The 23,876-nt window shown below is 45.4% G+C and overlaps 1 protein-coding gene across 1 annotated transcript in view; it reads right to left on the reverse strand.

The window, feature by feature from the left end:
• pex14 (peroxisomal biogenesis factor 14) overlaps nucleotides 1-23,876 on the reverse strand; it is a gene marked incomplete at its 5' end in the record, with an annotated part of 68,676 nt that overhangs the window by 22,398 nt on the left and 22,402 nt on the right. Inside the window, one exon of the mRNA XM_084339574.1 lies at nucleotides 13,525-13,627. Within this exon, the coding sequence (XP_084195700.1) occupies nucleotides 13,525-13,627 (103 nt within the window). The remainder of the gene's footprint in view (nucleotides 1-13,524; nucleotides 13,628-23,876) is intronic.

A 23,876-nucleotide genomic window follows, 5' to 3' on the forward strand; every position in this document is an offset into this window, starting at 1 on the left:
TGCTTCATCATGCGTGAAGGAAAGGGGGGGGGGTCGTTTATAATTCCTTGATCGTCAGTAATGGCTTTATTTACTATGGGTTGATACGCTGATCAGATGGTTTGCAGTGAAATGAATAAACAATCGGGCTGAAAATAACGTTAGTGTCCTCTTACCGTGCGCCGATGAGACTGGAGGAGAAAGATCCCAATTATTTGACGCCGATCTCCGGTTTGTATGGCGCAATAAACGCCGAAATCATATCGATTATTGCTTTATGAAAGCGATCCAAATGCACTATAGTGTTTGTCTGGAGTCCCGTAACAAGATGTGACTGCCGGAGGGATTTCCTCGACGCACCGATCGGCACTTCCGGTTTTGGCGAGAGTGTAACTCGCCCGACCATCCACCAGGCGGCGGTATTGAGGCGTTGCAATCTCATACAGGGTCCCGCTGGAGTCCGGAGGTTGGCTGGATGAATTATGAATGCCATGGCAAAAAAATGAAATATTGATCCCAAAAACGGCGTACGCCGTTGTTGACGTTCAACGCATGGCGGGCAATAACGACTTACGCCATTTATGGCACACAATATGTTAAAAGTCGAGAAAGACAGGTTGGGTGGATCGCGCGCGTTGCTGTGCGCTTGGGATAGGGTGCCCTGGGAGGCCATGGTGCAGCTGCTAGGAGCTGCAACAGGTCGGGGAACCAGCATGCTGATCCCTGGTCCGGTCCATATCAGGATGACAGTCCAGAACTCTAGTCTCACCCTCTCCATCCATCCATAGAGGAGCCCGCCCGGCCACGGAAATAGTGGGAACACGTCTACTCCTAGTGGGAGTAGAGAAAAAGAGATCCACGACAGCTCACCAGGATATTCATGGTAAGGGTCTAACCTTAACCGTCAGTAAGGCATGGATAGTGAACAGCCAAACATAATAGGAGCGCGGGGGCTAACCCGGATCACCCAAGTCACTTAAGTCTCTTGGGACCCAGGGTGGTGGCGTTATGGGGTGTTGTTGTCTGGAGCTCGGAGGCGGGACAGCGGTGCCAAATAGGGGGCATGGACCAAATTGAGTGAACAGCCTGAATGCCCAAAGGTAGAAGTGACCACTCGGCTAATACCAGACTGTTGTATCAGAAGGGAGCCGTTATGTTTCAGTGGGGGTGTAGCCCGCCAGATGAGAAGGTGAATAACATGGGCCAACCATGGCTAGCCGACGGTGGCTATATACCATGTATAAATGAAACTGTGAAAAAAATATAACCCAGAGGTAGCGCAGGGTTTAAACCCAGGCTATCTTAGGTAGTCACTTTAGCCTCTGACGTCAGCAGAGAGCTGCGACAAATGTGCTGTTGTTGAACTCGCCTACCATACCATTGGGTTCAGGGAGGGTCAGTTGAAGGGGGATGGCCCTCAGCCACGACCTCAGCCTGAATGAGCCTTGGGAATCCTGGTGAAGCCGGCTCCTATGCCATCCTCAACATCGACCATGTCACTGGACTAAGGGTCGGAGTGGGGAGGGGAATCCCCTATAGCCACGACCCAGTCTGGATGAGCCTGGTGAAAATATACTTACCCGGTGGGTTGCCAGACCCCCAGAGTAGGCGCTTCCCCGTGTGAGATGTGCTCTTTCTACGTGGGAAAGAAATGGCACGAGAGGAAGGTCTTTCAGGCTGCTGCCACTGAGACAGCTAGCCGCCAACAAAGTCGAGATCCTTGAGAGCCTTGAGAATTTCCGAGTCCGACCTGTGATTCATTGAGAGCTTGTCGAGGCCGGCGAAACATGAAGCGCTTCTAACGTCAGAGGATATGCCTATGAGCAGAATCTTCCGTGTAAAATATGAAGGGAGTCTGGCGTCCACTGCACCTGCTTATATATTCCAGCAGGGGGACGTGTCATTGATAGGTGCACTAATGAACATTATTTCAGTGAACTCCTAGTTCAATAGGCAAAGAAAGATGCAGAGCCAGTATGATATATAACAACTTCTCAGTGTCCTGCATCTGGCGCTCTTGGAGAGAGCCAAGAGAAAGGATATGTGGAAGTGCTAAATTACATCAATAAAACCTGATAGGGAACCTGGGAGAAACATAGAAAGACAAGTATGAGTATACTCAGGGCCGCCTCAGGGGGTGTGCGAGCAGTGCGGTCGCACAGGGCCTCAAGGGAAGGGGGGCCTCAAAAAAAAAAAAAAAAAAAAATTAAATATTTATTATTTTTTTTACTATTTTTTTTATTTTTTATTTTAATTTTTTGTGAGGCCCCCCTTCCCGCGAGGCCCTTTTTCATCACAGACCTAAAATCATGTGTACGCTGGCGTGCGTCAGCTGCGTTTTACTATTTCGCGCGTGCAGCTTTGGAGGTTATGCTTAGTTATGCCAGCCAAGACAAAGAGTACGGTCATTCGGCAGATGGACTGAAGATGAAAGTTGTTGCATGTTAGACAGTTCAGTCAGGCTAGCCATGTCGGCTTAGCTAAAGGCAGGGACAGCTAGTTAGCTTTAGCTACGTTATAATATCGAGTGCTAACGTGTGGTTCAGTCGGGATAGCCATGATGATGTCGGCTAGTAGCTAGCTTAGCTAAAGGCTAACTAGCGTTAGTTAACCTAGAGAGAGCGCGTGCAGCATTGTTATGCCAAGATGAAGAGGACGGTCATTCGGCAGATGAACTTCGTCAACTCCACGCGGTTGTCTCCATCCTCTTGGACGTTTGTTGAGTTTTTAATGCACTATTCTATTCCCGCCGTGGATATATCTCTCTCTCTCTCTCAGGAGCCAAACGGGCCGGCTAGCTGTTGTAGCTAATGTTATATTGAGCCAAAGCGGGCCGGCTAGCTAACGTTATATTCAGCCAAACGGGCCGGCTAGCTGTTGTAGTAGCTAACGGTGTGTGGCCTGGTGTCAGTACCTGGCTACTCTATTTGCAGTTAGCCTATTTAGCTGATGTCGGCGTTTAAATCTCGCACAGGGCCTCGCATTTCTCCCAGGCGGCCCTGAGTATACTGTGCCTTTCCTGAAGCTGCAGTGGAGGGCTACGTTTCTCAACACTAAAGCTATCAGCGAGACTGTGCCAAGCACAATTACAAATGATGGGGAAACAACATTTTAATTTAAGGTCTGGGTTGAAAAATATAGTGAACCCATCCTTTAAAAGGTCAACTTTGGGAGTCGCAAATTTCAATTCCCTCCACAGGCACAACCTTATGGTACCGCTACGACTGATGCACACATACTGTACAGCAGGTCTAAACGTATGGAGTGATTGCATTTTTTGCAGTACGCGTGTCTGTCATACTGTAGAACCTTTAAGCCTTTCACTACCACACTACAGAAGGTTAACCTTTCACTACCAAACTACAGAAGGTTAACCTTTCACTACCAAACTACAGAAGGTTAACCGCCTGTAGTGTGGTAGTGAAAGGGTTAACCTTCTGTAGTGTGGTTGTGAAAGGGTTAACCCTTTGTCGTGTGGCAGTGAAAGGTTAACCTTCTATATTGTCACAGTGAAATGGTTAACCCTTTGGTAGTGTGGCAGTGAAAGGGTTAAGTTGCTGATATGTCTCTGCACTTTTGTCATCGAGACAAACCCCTGCACTATAAAAGTGTTTCCGATTCTGATTTCCGATGGAGCAGTGAAGACACATTCCGTTCTTTTTCTTTCTACCGCAGAGAAACGCAGCGTTGCCGCGGGGACGGTGTCATTGATCAAAGTCAGGCCTCTATTGTAATCAGAGCTAATAACCAGTAACTTTAGTCTCAAGCTTTTTGGTCATAGAGGGTGGCGGTGGGGGGGATGGAGATATTAATCTAGGGTGTCTGAACTTAAATCAAATAACAGTCTCTAACCTTCCATTATCCGTCCAGACACTGGCTTCTAATGCATCTTAAATCCTCCAACGATCAACAAAGAGAGAAACAAGGCTCTCATTTGGGAGGAGGCTGGCAGACGAAATGCCCCCCTAATCCCAATAAATATCGCTCTTTTTCCATTGACTTTGAAGATTGAATTAGTTCAAGTGTTGGTGTTGAAGGAGGGTGTATGATTTCAAATAACACCGGGCACAGTTTGTTGCCCCCTGCTTCCAGTCGTGCGCGTGTATTACCAAACAATGCATTACGTTTCCCCTAGCTGATTATATTACAGAAAACCAATAAACATTCATATAAATCACGGGCGTGTAAAGTGTTAAATCAAGCCTAATAGGATTAACATCAACAGATATTGTGGCGGCCCCCGCCGCTGCGCGCATTCAGCCCGATGGTTAAAAGCTTGCCTGCACTGCAGCCGGCTGGACTGGCCGCGCCGCGAGGAAGGAGCTCCGCTCTCACAGCCAGAGACACAAGGGACAAAGGGCTACGGCAGCGGCTGGTAGGTTGTGTTTCTTTTGAAACAAACCAACAGAGATCATATTTGATCTTTCAAAGAAGGTAATATCGTGCGGCGGCGACACCTGTGTTTAAATGGGTGGGGCTGTATCAATATGGGTGTGGTGCCGAAAACCTTTGATCTCTTTTTGTTATTTTCACGGTTGCAAAAATCTTCTGGAATAATGTGTTTGGGCATGAACGATGACGGGCCGGCCAAAATAGGACTGCGGCTCGAGAGACTGCTCACCAGATTGTTACTTTCGGCTCCAAAAATTTGCCCAACCTATCGTGTTTTTTTCTCTCTGTGGGGCGTCGCTGAAAAACAAAAACCCCTGAAGGGTGCCATAAAGGCCCCAGTCTGTTGACCAACCATGTTTAAAAAGGTGTTAGTGACATAGGGTGGGTAAACTACACCATGAGTTGCCCCATTAGGCTCAATGGGCACTGCCACCACCACACCACAACAGCATTTCCAGATGTGTGGCTCAATTTGCCAGCCGGTAATGCTCTACTCTCTGAATTACCATTGGCACCGGGTCGCGCGGCAGTTAACGGTTTGGCCCAAACTGTTTACGGTTGGGCTCTTTTCAGCCACTAGGTTAGACTCCTTTGTACCGCTGAGATACTTCACGTGGAACTTCTTGTCCTCGGCTATCACAGATATGAAGCCAAGAATAATGAGGTCAGCGATTTTTGGCCGGGCATGAATCAGAGGGAGACTCTGTAGCTGTGTGTATCGGAGACGGGCCGAGAGGAGCAGGGCTGGCAGCTGCTGCCAGGAGGCCCGACATTGTGTATTCAGTAAATTATTCAGTAAATACCTCCATATAATGTACACTACATATGTCCAGGCCTGTCTCTGGCTTTAATGGCCAGCTGGTCACCAATATGGCTCCCACTGACAACGAGCGGCCAAACAGACGCACAATTCCATTACAGCCCGGGTTGCTGAAGTGCTTCCAAGATCCATTCATTAATTGTCCGTGTGAAGTTGTAGGGAAATCATAATGGGAGTCAAGGCCCCCACATCTGAAGCTGGGGGTAGAGGGGGGGGGGGGGGGGGGGGAGTGGACTCCCCATCCAAAAGGATACAGCACTTCATTGCGCCCGGCACTAGAGAAATACATGAACTTCAACAAAAGGGGGTTCAAGCAATTGGCAGCAGCCAGGCAGTCAGTCGCTATTACTCAGTGCAGTGAGGAGGGGGGAGAGAGAGAGAGAGAGAGAGAGAGAGAGAGAGAGAGAGAGAGAGAGAGAGAGAGAGAGAGAGAGAGAGAGAGAGAGAGAAAGAGAGAACATAGGGAGAAAACTCTCAGTGTAATTGCAACCCCTCTCCCCAACTGTTAACTGCTCCAGTCATTAACTACAATAGCAGCATGGCCACTGCAGTCACAGCAAATTAGCTCCCCACACTGACTGTATAAGGACCCTGGCTTCCTTCTACACGGCCCTCCCCTGCTCCACGGCAGAACACAGGGGGAGAGGACTCTTATTGTGAAATCCTGTCTTTTAACGATAAACAAAGCAGGCTCAGCACATTGGCAGACCTCCAACACAAAAAGGGAAAGGTAGAGAGAGAGAGAAAAGATAGCCAGAGGAAATGTGTTTGCATAGTTGAGGGGAAAATGACCATAAAAGTGCTCACATTTGTTAATCAGATTGCAAGTGGCAGACCTCGCACGCCATCGCCCACAATCGCGGGCCCTCCGCCCCCCCCCCCCCCCCCCCCCCCCCCCACAGCATACCCGGCCAAAACACAAAAGGATGGGCATGACCTGCTGAGCTGATAACAATCCATATTATTTAGATGTCATTCATACATGTACAGTAGCTTGGGGAGGAACTTCCTCTGGTATGTTGGTTCATGACAAACAGCTGCGTGGGGAAAGAGGGGAAAGAGGGGAAAGAGGGGAAAGAGGGGAAAGAGGGGACAATAGGTGTTGTATGAGCAGCAGTGCGGTCCAGAGTTGGGACACAAATGTGCTTTTGATCCACTTTACTGATGTCACAATCAACTGGTTCTGAGGGGTGGTTCATAGTTGTGTCATGACGTGACTGAAATATGTAAAAATAAAAATATAAAAATTATGTTTGTTTTGTCTGAGATGACAGGCTATTAACACATTGGGTGCCAAAGACGAGTTAACTCTGTCCAGGCAAGTCTAAAGGCCTCTGCATGCTACAGAAACTGCAACACAACATCGACAAAGCAACGGTGTTGCAGACACTCTGCCTTTATGCTTCTGCAACATCGATGTGCAGCCTATGCAACATTGTACCCCGGATGTAGCTAGGTTCCCTAGATAGATGAAACTTCCCTTCTCAACCAACCCATTGATAACAAGCAGAAAAATAAGCATTATTTTTACTTCCGGTCAAGGGATTTCAAAATAAAAGAGCGACGTCTAAAAGCACCGTAAATATGTTTCTTTTGTACATTATCTAACGTTAACACGAACCTAAACTAATCTAAAGTTAGTTTAGGTTCATGTTAACGTTAGATAATGTACAAAATAAACGTATTTACGGTGCTTTTAGACGTCGGTCTTTTATTTTGAAATCCCCCGACCGGAAGTATTTGTGATGTATTCTGCTTGTGTAACTTTAGGTTAGTTTTAACGTTAGCTAGCAGCAGGGATGGACGCCTTTGTGCAAATGCAGGCAGCTACAGGCACTCGAGGTCGAGGAAGAGCTGCTGAATTTAATCGGCAGGAGGAGAGAGAGCTCGTCAAAGCTGGATATATCCCTGTGGCTGTGGTTGTAGGCACGAAAATGCAGCTCGAACTACCCGTTATATTAAATTAATTGATTGCTGTTTAATTTGTCCGTGTCCAGTCCTTTCGAACTGCCCCACCGTTCATTGTAAACAATGATGCATGTAATTATATTAACGTTACTGTGTGTTGTTGTAGCTATGTTAATAAATTCTGAATGGCATTAACGTTAGTTGGGTATGATAGCATTGAATAGCATCAACGCTAGCTGGCTGGCTACAACAATGGAGGATGGTATTCCTCCCTGCAGGACCAATATTATTCGATGACAGCCCCGCCCCCATTCGCTAACCAACCAATCACTGCTACGCAACATCAACGCAAGGTTGTTCAGATTAGATTTTGGGGAGAGGTACGCAACATCCTCACAACACACTCTACAAGACCTCTGCAACATGTTGCGTTGAAGTCGTGCTGATGTTGTGTTGCAGTTGCTTTGCAGTTTCTGTAGCATGCAGAGGCCTTAACGCTTCACCCAAGCAACTTGAAACGCATCTAGCACACTTGATCCCTACAGTAAGTTGTGTCAAATTATGTCCGGGACAAGATGGACATCAATACTGGAAATCGCGATCAGACAATTGGAATATTCTTTTTGGGATACCTCCTAGTAAAGGTAAGGACTATATGACATCAATCCTACTTTGATCCAACAATGATTTCACATCGATCGCAACGATCATATGTAACGTACTCCAAAACATATGCCGATGCTGACGATCAAAGCATCAGAAAACGACCCCCCCCCCCCTTTCATGCATTCATGATGAAACATAATACCTATTATATACCTTTGAATTGGAAATAGTAGCGTGTCCAGGCGAGCAACGCGAACGCTTTTAGCTAAATTCACGTATTGCTCCATAACAGTCACCAGGAATTAGCCAGGATCACTCTGAAACTATACAATATTCACCACGGTGCGGCTAAGTGGCGCAGTGGGCAAGGCGCTCGCCACTAATGCAGGAGATGCTGGGTTCGAGCCCAGCTCTCGGCATTGCTACCAGCTTGGCTGGTCGTTCATACTAACGCAATTGGCAGTGTTAGGGGTGGGAAGCTGGTGGGTGGGGATCGGACGTTGTGGACAGCGACTCCTACAGGTCGGTTGGTGCGCCTGCGCAGCAGAATCAGGAAGCGACGGGGGCGGGGTGACCCTCCCACACAGACCCTCGCCGCTGAGCAGGGCCGGACTGGGGAAATAATTCATACCGGGAGATATAACGCGAAATATAGCCCCAATCAGGCCACTTTTTAAGCGGGGGGTCTGGGGGTCCCCCACCAGGATTTTTTTTTTTACAAAGACTTAATTTCCTGCATTCTGGTGAATTTTTGTGCATGTGAATCACAAACTAATGAGCCAACAATTGCTTAGTACAATGTACTGTTATGGACCTATTTACTATTATAATACAGTTAACCACTCTCTCCTGTAAGGGCCTTTCTTTTTCTTTGTTTTATCCCTCTCTCCTCCACCCTTTCTCTTTCTTCCACTGTCCATCTTGACATCAACGTTAATTGACTTTCGCTCTACTGTATCTCTCCCGAGTCCCTCACTACCTGGCTCACTGCCTGGCTGTTATTCTGCATCTGAGTGCCGTCTGCCATTCCATTCGCCGCCTCCGCTGTCAATCAGTTGTATCGCCTGGTCCCGCCTCCACCAATCACAAGCGGCAGCACGGCTCCATTGTGTGTGTGTGTGTCCGCGTGAGGGAGAGAGTCAGATAGTTCTCCAGCTCTGTCACAGACAGTGAAATCCTGGTTGTTCCCCACCCACCTAGGTTATCTAACTATCGCGCCGCGCCGCCGCCACAACTAGAAACAATGGCCTGGCCTGCACAGATAAAAAAAATAAAAATTATAATAAAAAAAAGAAAATGAATTAATTAATTTTTTATTTATTTTTTTTATATAATTTTTATTTTTTTTATCTGTGCAGGCCAGGCCACCGGGAAAACTCCCGGTGCTCCCGATGGCCAGTCCGGGCCTGCCGCTGAGAGATCGCGCTGTGCAGGGGAAAAGATGCGACGGCTGCCTCCTCGTGTACCGGAGGGGACACGTGATGCAAGGCTTCGTCCACATTGCAGCCGGCCTGTGGGAGGCATGGCCTAACAGCGTTCGAGACAGGGGAGGGTAGAATTGGACGATACGAAATTGGGATGGGAGAAAAATTGAAAATGGGAGAAAAAGTATATATATATTCACCACGGTATAACACGCAAAGGTATACATGAAAATTTGTATTCTTTTTCACATGTTGAACGATGGATAGTTAATGTCAAATGAGCCATAGTATTGTCTCCATACATTTACATTTACATTTACATTTAGTCATTTAGCTGACGCTTTTATCCAAAGCGACTTACAAGTTCTGTACGACAAGTCATCAGGAAGGGCACAACTCTATCAGCTGAGCAACAATGTTCATCAAAGTGTTGAGTGCTACAGTGTAGGTTAGTTTATTAGGACAAGTGCATGACAGTACGGTTAGTTAGGGTTAGATTTTTTTTATTGTTTTTTTTTTATTCAGATAATGGTTGAAGAAGTGCGTCTTTAGTCGACGGCGAAAGATTGGACGTGATTCGGCTGTCCTAACTGGGGTGGGTAGTTCATTCCACCATTGTGGGGCAAGGACTGAGAATAGGCGACTTCTCTTTGATGACCCTCCCGGAGCTTGGATAGGAGTAGGTCTGAGGCGGCCAGAAGATGCAGAGCGTAGGGGTCTTGAGGGTGTGTAGTTAGAGACCATTGACCGGAGGTAGGCGGGAGCGGTTCCCTTTGCCGCACGGTATGCTAGGTCGAGGGCCTTGAAGCGGATTCGTGCAGCAATGGGGAGCCAGTGCAGGTCCCTAAGAAGTGGGGTGACATGGGCCGACTTCGGTAGGTTTGAGATCAGGCGGGCTGCTGCGTTCTGAATGAGTTGAAGAGGCTTAGTGGCAGTGGCCGGGAGGCCAGCGAGCAGTGCATTGCAGTAGTCGAGGCGGGAGATGACTGTTGATTGGACGAGGAGTTGGGTGGCTTCTTTTGTCAGGAAGGGGCGTATCCTTCTGACGTTGCTCAGGAGGAATCGGCAGGTTCTGGTCGTCGCTGCGATGTGAGCAGAGAAGTTCAACTGGTCGTCGAGGACAACACCAAGGTTCTTGGCGGTCGGGGACGCAGTCACAGCTGCATTCTCAACTGTGATTGAAAGGTCGGTTAGGGGGGAGGATTTGGCCGGCAGGTGGAGCAATTCTGTTTTGCTTAGGTTCAGTTTGAGGTGGTTGGACGTCATCCAGGCTGAGATGTCGGACAGACAGGCCGAGATCCGCTCAGAGACGTGGATATCTGAGGGAGGGAAGGAGAGGAAGAGTTGAGTATCGTCGGCATAACAATGGTAGGAGAAGCCATGAGACGTGATAATGTTACCCAGTGATTTAGTGTAGAGGGAGAAGAGAAGGGGTCCTAAAACCGAGCCCTGGGGGACACCCGTCCGCAGGGGGCGGGTGGCCGACAGGGTCCCTCTCCATGACACTTGGTAGGAGCGGTCATTGAGGTATGATGACAGCCATGTCAGCGCAGAGCCAGCCACTCCCATTCCTGCGAGGGCCGCAAGGAGGATCTGGTGGTTGACTGTGTCGAAGGCTGCAGATAGATCTAGGAGAATCAGGACAGAGGAGAGGCCTTTCGCTTTTGCTAAGTGAAGTGCCTCTGTGACCGCAATGAGGGCTGTCTCTGTGGAGTGACCAGTCCTGAAGCCTGACTGATTAGGGTCTAGGAGGTCATTCTGTAAGAGATAAGCAGTAAGTTGGTTGGATACAGCACGTTCAAGTGTTTTAGAAAGGAAGGAGAGAAGAGAGACAGGACGGTAGTTGCCTATGACGGTAGGGTTCAGGGTTGGTTTTTTTATGAGCGGCGTGACTCTGGCTTGTTTTAGGGAGGTGGGGACCACCCCCGAGTTGAGTGAGGAGTTGATGGTTGCAGTTAGGAATGGGAGGATGTCTGGTGCTATGGTCTGGAGGAGTGGGGAGGGTAGCTGGTCCAGCTGGCAAGTAGTCGGACGGTTTGACGTTACCAGTGTCAGGGTCTCTGCTTCTGTAATGGGAGAGAAAGATGACAGAGTGAAGGATGAGGTTCTCGATTCAGCATTTGGAATGGGTGGGGGTTGGGAGAAGGAGCTGCGGATGTTCTCCACTTTTTCCTCAAAGAAGATCGCAAAGTCTTCGGCAGAGAAAGATGAGGGAGGGGGGGGTGGGGGGGGAGTGAGGAGGGAGGACATGGTAGCATGCAGTTTGCGAAGATTCTTGGCAGAGGCCTCGATCCTATGGTGGAAGAAAGAAGCTAGAATATAGAATATATAGCCCCGCAAACACCACGACGCACAGTGAAAACCTCTATCCTTTACAGTGGTGGCACACTGAGTACAAAGATGGCTAAAGCGGCTAGTGCCCAAAGTGTTAACACTACTGATCACACAGATTATTTTAAGGTACGAACAAAACAAAATATCTTTAATTTAGGGCTGTCTTAAATACTTCGAAGCTTCGTTCGATGGCACAAGCTTCGAACATTTAAAAAAAAAAAAAAAAAAGACGCACTTCTTCAACCATTATCTGAAATAAAATAAAAAAAATCTAACCCTAACTAACCTTACTGTCATGCACTTGTCCTAATAAACTAACCTACACTGTAACACGCAACACTTTGATGAATATTGTTACTCAGCTGATAGAGTTGTATCCTTCCTGATGACCTGTCGTACAGAACTTATAAGTCGCTTTGGATAAAAGCGTCAGCTAAATGACTAAATGTAAATGTGAATGTAAATGCCTTGTAGAATTCCACACATAAGAAAGAAAGATACTGGGATGAATAAACAAAATAGGAAATAAAATGTAGAAATGCATGCAATACAAATAAATATGAATCTCTATATATGAAATAGAACATTTAGATAAGGTGCTACTGAGATGTTTTGGTGAGTTCTTTGTTTTTTTGTGGAAGTAGCCCTTCTTAAAAATGCATGAACATTCACTGATAATTGGTCTGTAGTGGAGTCTACAAGGTCTACATTGCCGGACCTTGTAGACTGACATAATTCGGTGCATAGTTTAGTCTACACAGGCCATATTTCAAATAATCAAAATCTTACTTCATTCATCTTAAACATTCTTGATTTGGGGGATTGGTAGTTCCCATGAAATCTGAAGTTGTTCAAACGACAACAGCGATCCACCTTGAATTAAATCACACAGCCGTGTTGGCTGTGTCACAGTCACGAAAGGGGCTACTTAATTCATTAATCCAATCCACTTTATTTATAGAGCACATTTAAAAACAACAAAGTTTACCAAAGTGCTGTACAAGTCCCACAACATAAGATATAAAAAAAAAAAAAAAAAAAACATATCATATAAAAAGCCCTGAAGCTTCGATTGCCAAAAAAAATTCGAAGGTCAGCCCTAATTTGTACTCAATGTTCAAAATTCTAAACTCAAGATTCAATGTAATCTCTTTCTGGGGGAAAGCCCTTTGCGTGGCAAACTCATCTTTCAAACGGTGATTCATTCAGGAAAAAAACTGACTTGGGAGTTTGAGCGGCTGCTGGTAACGAGACCAAACTTTCTCCACATCTCTCCTCTCATTTACACCTCCCAGGATGTTTAATTACATTGACGAAGAGCTCGGAATGTATCTCTCCCTCTCCCTCCCTCCTTCCTCTCCTCTCTTCTCTTCTTCATCTCTCCCTCCCTCCCTCCCTCCCTCCCTGCCTCTGTCTGACAACCAGGTTGAGATTCCTCACCTGTCGGACATGGGAGCCGCACCTGTCACTGCACACTTAATCACACTGGGCCCAGCGCTGAGCCCAGCCACGACGTGGTGCATGGAGACATATGCACGTGTACACACACACATACACACATGTACACACACACACACACGTGTACACATAACACCACAAAATTAAAATGAACTTTCTCGCCACCGAGGGGGAGGAGGGTGGATGATGATGATGGTGGTGGTTGTGCTGGTGGGGGGGGGGGGAGGTTGGCGCGAGGAGGGAGAGGGAGAGAGGGGGATGGATGAAGGGAGGAGGAAGGGGGGGGGGGGGCGTTAGAAGAAAAGAAAAAAAGAGAAAAGTTGTCATTTTCCCAACCCCTCATTAATATTCTGAGGTTAAGAGCTTTTCAGCGAAACGTAATTAATTGAGCCCGAGCCTGACAGTAAACAAGCAATTGCAAATTAAAGCGAAATGACAGCGGCGTCATTTGTTAAAAACCCGCGCGGAGCAGGCGGCGGTGGCGTCTGCGGAGGAGGAGGAGGAGGAGGAGGAGAAGGAGGCCACCCCCAGATTTTTTGGCCGACAGATAAATGAAGGGAAATGTTAAGGAGGGAGAGAAATGATGAAGATATTAATCTTCACCTGTCTGCGTCAGCGTGCCACTCAGCGCCGCCACCGTGCTCTCCATCCTCTGCAGCTGCCGCTTGTCCTCCCGGCTGCCCACAACCAGGGGAAGGATGTATTTCTGCAATTAAAAACATGACACGCTATTACAGAGAGAGAGAGAGAGAGAGAGAGAGAGAGAGAGAGAGAGAGAGAGAGAGAGAGAGAGAGAGAGAGAGAGAGAGAGAGAGAGAGAGAGAAGGGGAGTGAAAGAGAAAGGGGGAGAGAGAGAAAGAGAGAGAAGGGGGGTGAAAGAGAGAGAGAAGGGGGGAGAAAGAGAGGGAGAGAGAGAGGATTCAGTGGTGCAGGAGGGGGGCATCATCCACACCTAAACTGTGCATTGTTAGTGCTTCGAAGGGGCTGAAGGACGGCAAGAGGAACAGGATGAACGATGACGGAGAGAAGGAGGAGAGGAGAGAAAAAGGCCTTCTTACAGGCAAAATGACAAAACATGATCTAAACATTTGAAATGGTCCCAGAAGAAAATAAATAACTCGACATCAACGTCATCTTGTTTGTCAGCCGTCTGCTGTTGAACAAACAGGAAGGCAGTGAGTGATGTGTGTGTCTCTGTGGTCTGCTGCGAGTGTTCTCCAGATGAGAGGCCAGGGCCTACGACTGAACTCATGTGTGTGGTGGTGGAGCTGAGCTCAGCAGATGCACACGCACCCCCTGGAGACCCCCCAAATTTTAAATAATAAAAAAAGAGTCTCCAATCAAATCCAAAACCCGACCGACTGAGCCGTATTCCAAAGTGACAAACGTCTTGTTGTTGTGCAAAGTCTCGGCAAAGAAAAGGCAGATCGGTCCTCCTGGTTTTGGTCCGTTTTGGAGTTTACCGGCCGGGCCGGGTTTTCTCTCCGCCTCAAGGTGGCGGCTGGCGGTGACACCGGCGCGGCGCGCGAGTAATAAACACTTTTTAGTGAAAAAGATTAAACGAGTGTCAACACGTGGTAATTAATAAGTGGGCTGCTGGGAGCGTGGTGTTTACAAGGCGCTCTATAGCATAAATAAAGTCCCGAGCAGAAGCGCCAGCATATGGTGCGACTGGCGCTGCGCTCGGTGACATGACAGCAGCACCGCGCCGTCCCGCCGTGGGAATCCCACCTCCCCAGGCGACCAGGCGGCTGGCTGGCCCTGCTGCTGCTGCTGCTCATACACACAGGAACCAGAGAGGACAGGGGACCGGCGGGGTGGCTGGCCCTGCTGCTGCTGCTGCTCATACACACAGGAACCAGAGAGGACAGGGGACCGGCGGGGTGGCTGGCCCTGCTGCTGCTCATACACACAGGAACCAGAGAGGACAGGGGACCGGCGGGGTGGCTGGCCCTGCTGCTGCTCATACACACAGGAACCAGAGAGGACAGGGGACCGACGGGGTGGCTGGCTCTGCTGCTGCTGCTGCTCATACACACAGGAACCAGAGAGGACAGGGGACCGGCGGGGTGGCTGGCCCTGCTGCTGCTGCTGCTCATACACACAGGAACCAGAGAGGACAGGGGACCGGCGGGGTGGCTGGCCCTGCTGCTGCTCATACACACAGGAACCAGAGAGGACAGGGGACCGGCGGGGTGGCTGGCCCTGCTGCTGCTGCTGCTCATACACACAGGAACCAGAGAGGACAGGGGACCGGCGGGGTGGCTGGCCCTGCTGCTGCTCATACACACAGGAACCAGAGAGGACAGGGGACGACCGGCGGGGTGGCTGGCCCTGCTGCTGCTGCTGCTCATACACACAGGAACCAGAGAGGACAGGGGACCGGCGGGGTGGCTGGCCCTGCTGCTGCTCATACACACAGGAACCAGAGAGGACAGGGGACCGGCGGGGTGGGTCACATGTTTGTGAGTAAGAGAGAGAGAGAGAGAGTTATATAGAGAGTTGTATATATATATATATAGAGAGATAGTTATAGAGAGAGAGACAGTTATAGAGTTATATATATAGTTATAGAGAGCGTTATATATAGAGTTATAGAGAGTTATAGAGAGAAAGAGAAAGTGTTAGAGTTGTATATATAAATATATATAGAGAGAGATAGAGTTATAGAGATAGAAAGATATATATATAGAGAGAGAGAGCGAGAAAGAGAGAGTGTGTGTTAGAGAGAGAAATAGAGAGAATTAGAGTTATAGAGAGAGAGAGTTATAGAGAGTTAAAGAGAGAGAGAGAGAGAGAGAGAGAGAGAGAGAGAGAGAGTGTGTGTTAGAGAGAGAAATAGCGAGAATTAGAGTTATAGAGAGAGAGAGTTATAGAGAGTTAAAGAGAGAGAGAGAGAGAGAGAGAGAGAGAGAGAGAGAGAGAGAGAGAGAGAGAGAGAGATGAGAGTGGATGCAGGAATGTGCGACACTTCTTTTCCAAGAGCTCTCACACTTTAACTCATCCTGTGCTTAATTCCAATCACTTCAGACCTAAAAGCACCTTCTGTCCTAATGTGTCTAATCCATCCATTAACACTTTCTTTTTTTGGGGTTGGTGGAACGGGGACATCATGAAATTAATTGAGCAGCTCCATTCTGTCTCCAATAACCTATCAAAAAATTAGAAATCGGCCCTTGTGGAATTAATGAATGATGAAGAGATAGTGATTACGCCGACTGATACAGGGGGCAGCATTGTAGTCCAAGACTCCCACAAATACACATTAGAAACTCTATCTCAAACTTTTATAGGAAACGACCTAGTGATTGTACCCTTACCTTCCAGAAGGACATCTTTTATTGTTCCCGGATACTGTTAAGAATAACGGTTGTATCTCTAAGACCAGGTTTGATTTCCTGTATTGTCTACTAGGGGTGGGACGATACGAGCAACTTACAATATGATACTGTGAGGAATTTGGCCCTTGATAATGATAATATCATGATAAACGATATCTGTGATAATCGATATGTTACAGTATGTTACAGTATGATATGCTACTGTATGAGGTGTTACAGTATGAGGTGTTACAGTATGAGGTGTTACAGTATGATATGTTACTGTATGAGGTGCTACAGTATGAAGTGTTACTGTATGAGGTGTTACAGTATGAGGTGTTACAGTATGATATGTTACTGTATGAGGTGTTACAGTATGAGGTGTTACTGTATGAGGTGATGTTACAGTATGATGTGATGTTACAGTATGAGGTGTTACAGTATGATGTTACAGTATGATGTGTTACAGTATGAGGTGTTACAGTATGATGTGTTACAGTATGATGTGATGTTACAGTATGAGGTGTTACAGTATGATGTGTTACAGTATGAGGTGCTATTGTATGATATGTTACTGTATGAGGTGTTACAGTATGAGGTGTTACAATTAGGGCTGTCAGTTTATCGCGTTAATTAGATTAATTAATTACACAGCAAATTATCGCATTATGAAAATTAACTCAAAATTAATTACAAAAAAAAAAAAAAATCTTTTTTTTATATTTTTTTTGTATCTCATTCATTCCATAAGAATGTAGAATACACATTTACAGACTTTTTTTTATTTTTTAATATGGTCCATTTGCATGTTCTTGGTATCTGATTCTAGGGACATCTATGAATCTCAGGGAATGTATTCCCAGTGTCAGAAATACTGTGGGCTAGATCCACAAAGAATGGATTGCACGGTGCAAGTTGCACCCTGGTCTGCATCCCCTTAACAATTGTGTGCCGTACTGTATTGTACCCATTCTGCAATCTGTTAATAACATTTTCATTCAATCAATCAATCTGCGCGGTGATTGATTGAATGAAAATTTTATTTTGAGTAAATTGTAATGAACCAAATGAGAATATCAATAAATTTTTTTGTATCTTTGACTGTGAATAACACCATGCTCAAATTGACCAGACCTGAAAAATCTAAGCAAATTAATAGATGGAAGATGATTAAACAAAAGGTTTTGTAGATACAGTACTGAATTCTGCCATCCGGACACATGCAATTTGAAATATGATTATATAATATAGAATATCAGGCATAAAATGGTTATGCGATAAAAATGCGATTAATTAGATTAATTAATTACAAATCATGTAATTAATTAGATTCATTTTTTTAATCGCCTGACAGCACTAGTTACAATATGAGGTGTTACTGTATGAGGTGTTACAGTATGAGGTGATGTTACAGTATGAGGTGTTACTGTATGAGGTGTTACATTATGAGGTGTTACAGTATGATGTGATGTTACAGTATGAGGTGTTACATTATGATGTGTTACAGTATGAGGTGTTACAGTATGAGGTGTTACAGTATGAGGTGTTACAGTATGATGTGATGTTACAGTATGAGGTGTTACAGTATGCTGTGTTACAGTATGAGGTGCTATTGTATGATATGTTACTGTATGATGTGTTACAGTATGAGGTGTTACAGTATAAGGTGTTACAGTATGAGGTGATGTTACAGTATGAGGTGTTACTGTATGAGGTGTTACAGTATGATGTGATGTTACAGTATGAGGTGTTACATTATGATGTGTTACAGTATGAGGTGTTACAGTATGAGATGTTACAGTATGATGTGATGTTACAGTATGCTGTGTTACAGTATGAGGTGCTATTGTATGATATGTTACTGTATGTGATGTTACAGTATGAGGTGTTACAGTATGAGGTGTTACAGTATGATGTGGTGTTACAGTATGATGTGATGTTACAGTATGAGGTGTTACAGTATGAGGTGTTACTGTATGAGGTGTTACAGTATGAGGTGTTACAGTATGAGGTGATGTTACAGTATGAGGTGATGTTACAGTATGAGGTGTTACAGTATGATGTGATGTTACAGTATGAGGTGTTACAGTATGAAGTGTTACAGTATGATGTGTTACAGTATGAGGTGTTACAGTATGAGGTGATGTTACAGTATGAGGTGATGTTACAGTATGAGGTGTTACAGTATGAGGTGTTACTGTATGAGGTGATGTTACAGTATGAGGTGTTACTGTATGAGGTGATGTTTAGGGATGGGTACCTTTCACATTTGAACCGATACCGGTACCGGTACCTGTGAATCGATACCGGTACCCAACGGTACCTTTTTTCGGTACTTTAGTCTCAAGAAATGTAATTTACCTACCTCAGTCGTAAAAAAAAAAAATCCAAACTTCAAATAACTACAATTTCGACAGTTTTCGGCTTGTCATTGCTCCGACTGCTTTGTTGTTGAATCAAATCAAATCCTAGGTAAGCATATATTGTGCGTGTGAACGTTGACATGAAAAGAAAAAAGTAAACAAAAAAAATAATAAAAAGATTTTTTTTTTTTTTTTTTTGGTTTCTCACTTGATTCGATACTCGGTAGTACCGACGTGTTTCGGTTCGGTGCCTCAAAAGTACCGAATTCGGTACCCATCCCTAGTGATGTTACAGTATGAGGTGTTACAGTATGAGGTGTTACAGTATGATGTGAGGTTACAGTATGAGGTGTTATAGTATGAGGTGTTACAGTATGAGGTGTTACAGTATGAGGTGATGTTACAGTATGAGGTGTTACAGTATGAGGTGTTACTGTATGAGGTGATGTTACAGTATGAGGTGATGTTACAGTATGAGGTGTTACAGTATGAGGTGTTACAGTATGAGGTGTTACTGTATGAGATGTTACAGTATGAGGTGTTACAGTATGAGGTGTTACAGTATGAGGTGTTACAGTATGATGTGTTACAGTATGCAGTGTTACTGTATGAGATGGTACAGTATGAGGTGTTACTGTATGATGTGTTACAGTATGTGTTACTGTATGAGGTGTTACAGTATGATGTGTTACAGTATGAGGTGTTACAGTATGATGTGTTACAGTATGCTGTGTTACAATATGAGGTGTTACAGTATGAGGTGTTACTGTATGAGGTGTTACAGTATGAGGTGTTACAGTATGAGGTGATGTTACAGTATGAGGTGTTACTGTATGAGGTCACGGTGTTACAGTATGAGGTGTTACTGTATGATGTGTTACAATATGAGGTGTTACAGTATGAGGTGATGTTACAGTATGAGGTGTTACAGTATGAGGTGTTACAGGATGAGGTGTTACAGTATGAGGTGTTACTGTATGAGGTGTTACAGTATGAGGTGTTACAGTATGAGGTGTTACTGTATGAGGTGATGTTACTGTATGAGGTGTTACTGTATGAGGTGTTACAGTATGAGGTGTTACTGTATGAGGTGATGTTACAGTATGAGGTGTTACAGTATGATGTGTTACAGTACGCGGTGTTACTGTATGATGTATTACAGTATGATGTATTACAGTATGATGTATTACAGTATGATGTGTTACAGTATGATGTGTTACATTATGAGGTGTTACAGTATGAGGTGATGTTACAATATGAGATATTACAGTATGAGGTGTTACATTATGAGGTGTTACAGTATGAGGTGATGTTACAATATGAGATGCTACAGTATGATGTGTTACAGTATGAGGTGATGTTACAATATGAGATGTTACATTATGAGGTGTTACAGTATGATGTGTTACAGTATGAGGTGTTACAGTATGAGGTGATGTTACAATATGAGGTGTTACAGTATGATATATTACAGTATGAGGTGTTACATTATGAGGTGTTACAGTATGGGGTGTTACAGTATGAGATGTTACAATATGAGATGTTAAAGTATGAGGTATTACAGTATGATGTGTTACTGTATGATGTGTTACAGTATGATGTGTTACAGTATGAGGTGTTACTGTATGAGGTGTTACAGTATGATGTGTTACAGTATGATGTGATGTTACAGTATGATATGTTACTGTATGAGGTGTTACAGTATGAGGTGTTACAGTATGAGGTGTTACTGTATGATGTGTTACTGTATGATGTGTTACTGTATGAGGTGTTACAGTATGAGGTGTTACAGTATGAAGTGTTACAGTATGATGTGATGTTACAGTATGATGTGTTACAGTATGATGTGTTACAGTATGATGTGTTACAGTATGAGGTGGTACTGTATGAGGTGTTACAGTATGAGGTGTTACAGTATGATGTGTTACTGTATGAGGTGTTACAGTATGATGTGTTACTGTATGAGGTGGTACATTATGAGGTGTTACAGTATGATGTTACAGTATGAGGTGTTACAGTATGAGGTGTTACAGTATGAGGTGTTACAATATGAGGTGTTACAGTATGAGGTGTTACAGTATGAGGTGTTACATTATGAGATGTTACAGTATGAGGTGTTACAGTATGAGGTGTTACTGTATGAGGTGTTACTGTATGAGGTGTTACTGTATGAGGTGTTACATTATGAGATGTTACAGTATGAGGTGTTACAGTATGAGGTGTTACTGTATGAGGTGTTACTGTATGAGGTGTTACTGTATGAGGTGCTACAGTGTTACTGTATGAGGTGTTACAGTATGAGGTGTTACAGTATGAGGTGCTACATTGTTACTGTATGAGGTGTTACAGTATGAGGTGATGTTACAGTATGAGGTGTTACTGTATGAGGTGCTACAGTGTTACAGTATGAGATGTTACTGTATGAGATGTTACTGTATGAGGTGTTACTGTATGAGGTGTTACAGTATGAGGTGTTACAGTATGAGATTTCTCTGCCGAAGACTTTGCGATCTTCTTTGAGGAAAAAGTGGAGAACATCCGCAGCTCCTTCTCCCAACCCCCACCCATTCCAAATGCTGAATCGAGAACCTCATCCTTCACTCTGTCATCTTTCTCTCCCATTACAGAAGCCGAGACCCTGACACTGGTAACGTCGAACCGTCCGACTACATGCCAGCTGGACCGGCTACCCTCCCCACTCCTCCAGACCATAGCATCAGACATCCTCCCATTCCTAACTGCAACTCCTCACTCAACTCGGGGGTGGTCCCCACCTCCCTAAAACAAGCCAGAGTCACGCCCCTCATAAAAAAACCATCCCTGAACCCTACCGTCATAGGCAACTACCGTCCTGTCTCTCTTCTCTCCTTCCTTTCTAAAACACTTGAACGTGCTATATCCAGCCAACTTACTGCTTATCTCTTACAGAATGACCTCCTAGACCCTAATCAGTCAGGCTTCAGGACTGGTCACTCCACAGAGACAGCCCTCATTGCGGTCACAGAGGCACTTCACTTAGCAAAAGCGAAAGGCCTCTCCTCCGTCCTGATTCTCCTAGATCTATCTGCAGCCTTCGACACAGTCAACCACCAGATCCTCCTCGCGGCCCTCGCAGGAATGGGAGTGGCTGGCTCTGCGCTGACATGGCTGTCATCATACCTCAATGACCGCTCCTACCAAGTGTCATGGAGAGGGACCCTGTCGGCCACCCGCCCCCTGCGGACGGGTGTCCCCCAGGGCTCGGTTTTAGGACCCCTTCTCTTCTCTCTCTACACTAAATCACTGGGTAACATTATCACGTCTCATGGCTTCTCCTACCATTGTTATGCCGACGATACTCAACTCTTCCTCTCCTTCCCTCCCTCAGATATCCACGTCTCTGAGCGGATCTCGGCCTGTCTGTCCGACATCTCCGCCTGGATGACGACCAACCACCTCAAACTGAACCTAAGCAAAACAGAATTGCTCCACCTGCCGGCCAAATCCTCCTCCCTGACCGACCTTTCCATCACAGTCGAGAATGCAGCTGTGACCGTGTCCCCGACCGCCAAGAACCTTGGTGTTGTCCTCGACGACCAGTTGAACTTCTCTGCTCACATCGCAGCGACAACCAGAACCTGCCGATTCCTCCTGAGCAACGTCAGAAGGATCCGCCCCTTCCTGACAAAAGAAGCCACCCAACTCCTCGTCCAATCAACAGTCATCTCCCGCCTCGACTACTGCAACGCACTGCTCGCTGGCCTCCCGGCCACTGCCACTAAGCCTCTTCAACTCATTCAGAACGCAGCGGCCCGCCTGATCTCAAACCTACCGAAGTCGGCCCATGTCACCCCACTTCTTAGGGACCTGCACTGGCTCCCCATTGCTGCACGAATCCGCTTCAAGGCCCTCGACCTAGCATACCGTGCGGCAAAGGGAACCGCTCCCGCCTACCTCCGGTCAATGGTCTCTAACTACACACCCTCAAGACCCCTACGCTCTACATCTTCTGGCCGCCTCAGACCTACTCCTATCCAAGCTCCGGGAGGGTCATCAAAGAGAAGTCGCCTATTCTCAGTCCTTGCCCCACAATGGTGGAATGAACTACCCACCCCAGTTAGGACAGCCGAAACACGTCCAATCTTTCGCCGTCGACTAAAGACGCACTTCTTCAACCATTATCTGAATAAAAAAAAAAAAAAAAAAAAACTAACTAACCTTACTGTCATGCACTTGTCCTAATAAACTAACCTACACTGTAGCACTCAACACTTTGATGAACATTGTTGCTCAGCTGATAGAGTTGTGCCCTTCCTGATGGCTTGTCGTACAGAACATGTAAGTCGCTTTGGATAAAAGCGTCAGCTAAATGACTAAATGTAAATGTAAATGTAAATGTAGATAAGATAAGATAAGATATTCCTTTATTGATCCCCTTGGGGAAATTCAGGAAATGTTACTGTATGAGGTGTTACTGTATGAGGTGTTACAGTATGAGGTGTTACAGTATGAGATGTTACTGTATGAGATGTTACTGTATGAGGTGTTACTGTATGAGGTGCTACAGTATGATGTGTTACAGTATGATGTGGGAACTGGGAATCACCACAATACTATATCATAGTACTAGAGTCACAATATTGTAATATCGCTATATATTGCAATTTATTACCTTTTTTCAACAGAAAATTATGTTCCCAATGGAAAACTCCCTCAACATCTGCAATACAAATATTTTTGTTTTATCTGTTTTATCTAACAAGATAACATTTTCAGTCTGTTCACATCATTACAATAATTTGTATTGCAGTAAAATGGGACGGTCAGGCAAATATATATATATATATATATATATTTTTTTTCAAGATAATTTTTTTTGCGTTTTATCGCTTTATTGCTACTGGGCAGTCCAGTAGATAGAGACAGAGGAGGAATGGGAGACAGAGTGGGGGGAAGACATTCGGCAAATAACGACGGGTTCGGGAGTCGAACCCGGGTCGGCCGTGTCGCGGCTGAGCGCGCTATGTGGTTCGCCACTGGGGCGCCATATTTATTTATTTTGAACAATACTTTTATTGATTATCTGTCATGTTTGGTTCTAATTGCATTGTCTGTTTCCTTAGGACCTTTTATATAGAAGTGTATTATTTTTCTACTAAATATTTCTAATATAAAAAAAATAATAATATTGTTAATGAATATTGATGTTGTCATTGTGGAGTGAATCATTCTTGTCTATAGTATCTAGCTCCCTTTCTTCTAGGACGTATTATTCAATCTGTCCTGAGTCTAG

The sequence above is a fragment of the Notolepis coatsorum genome (genome assembly GCF_963971535.1).
Source record: "Notolepis coatsorum genome assembly, contig: SCAFFOLD_381, whole genome shotgun sequence".
In the NCBI taxonomy this organism is placed as follows: Eukaryota; Metazoa; Chordata; class Actinopteri; order Aulopiformes; family Paralepididae; genus Notolepis; species Notolepis coatsorum.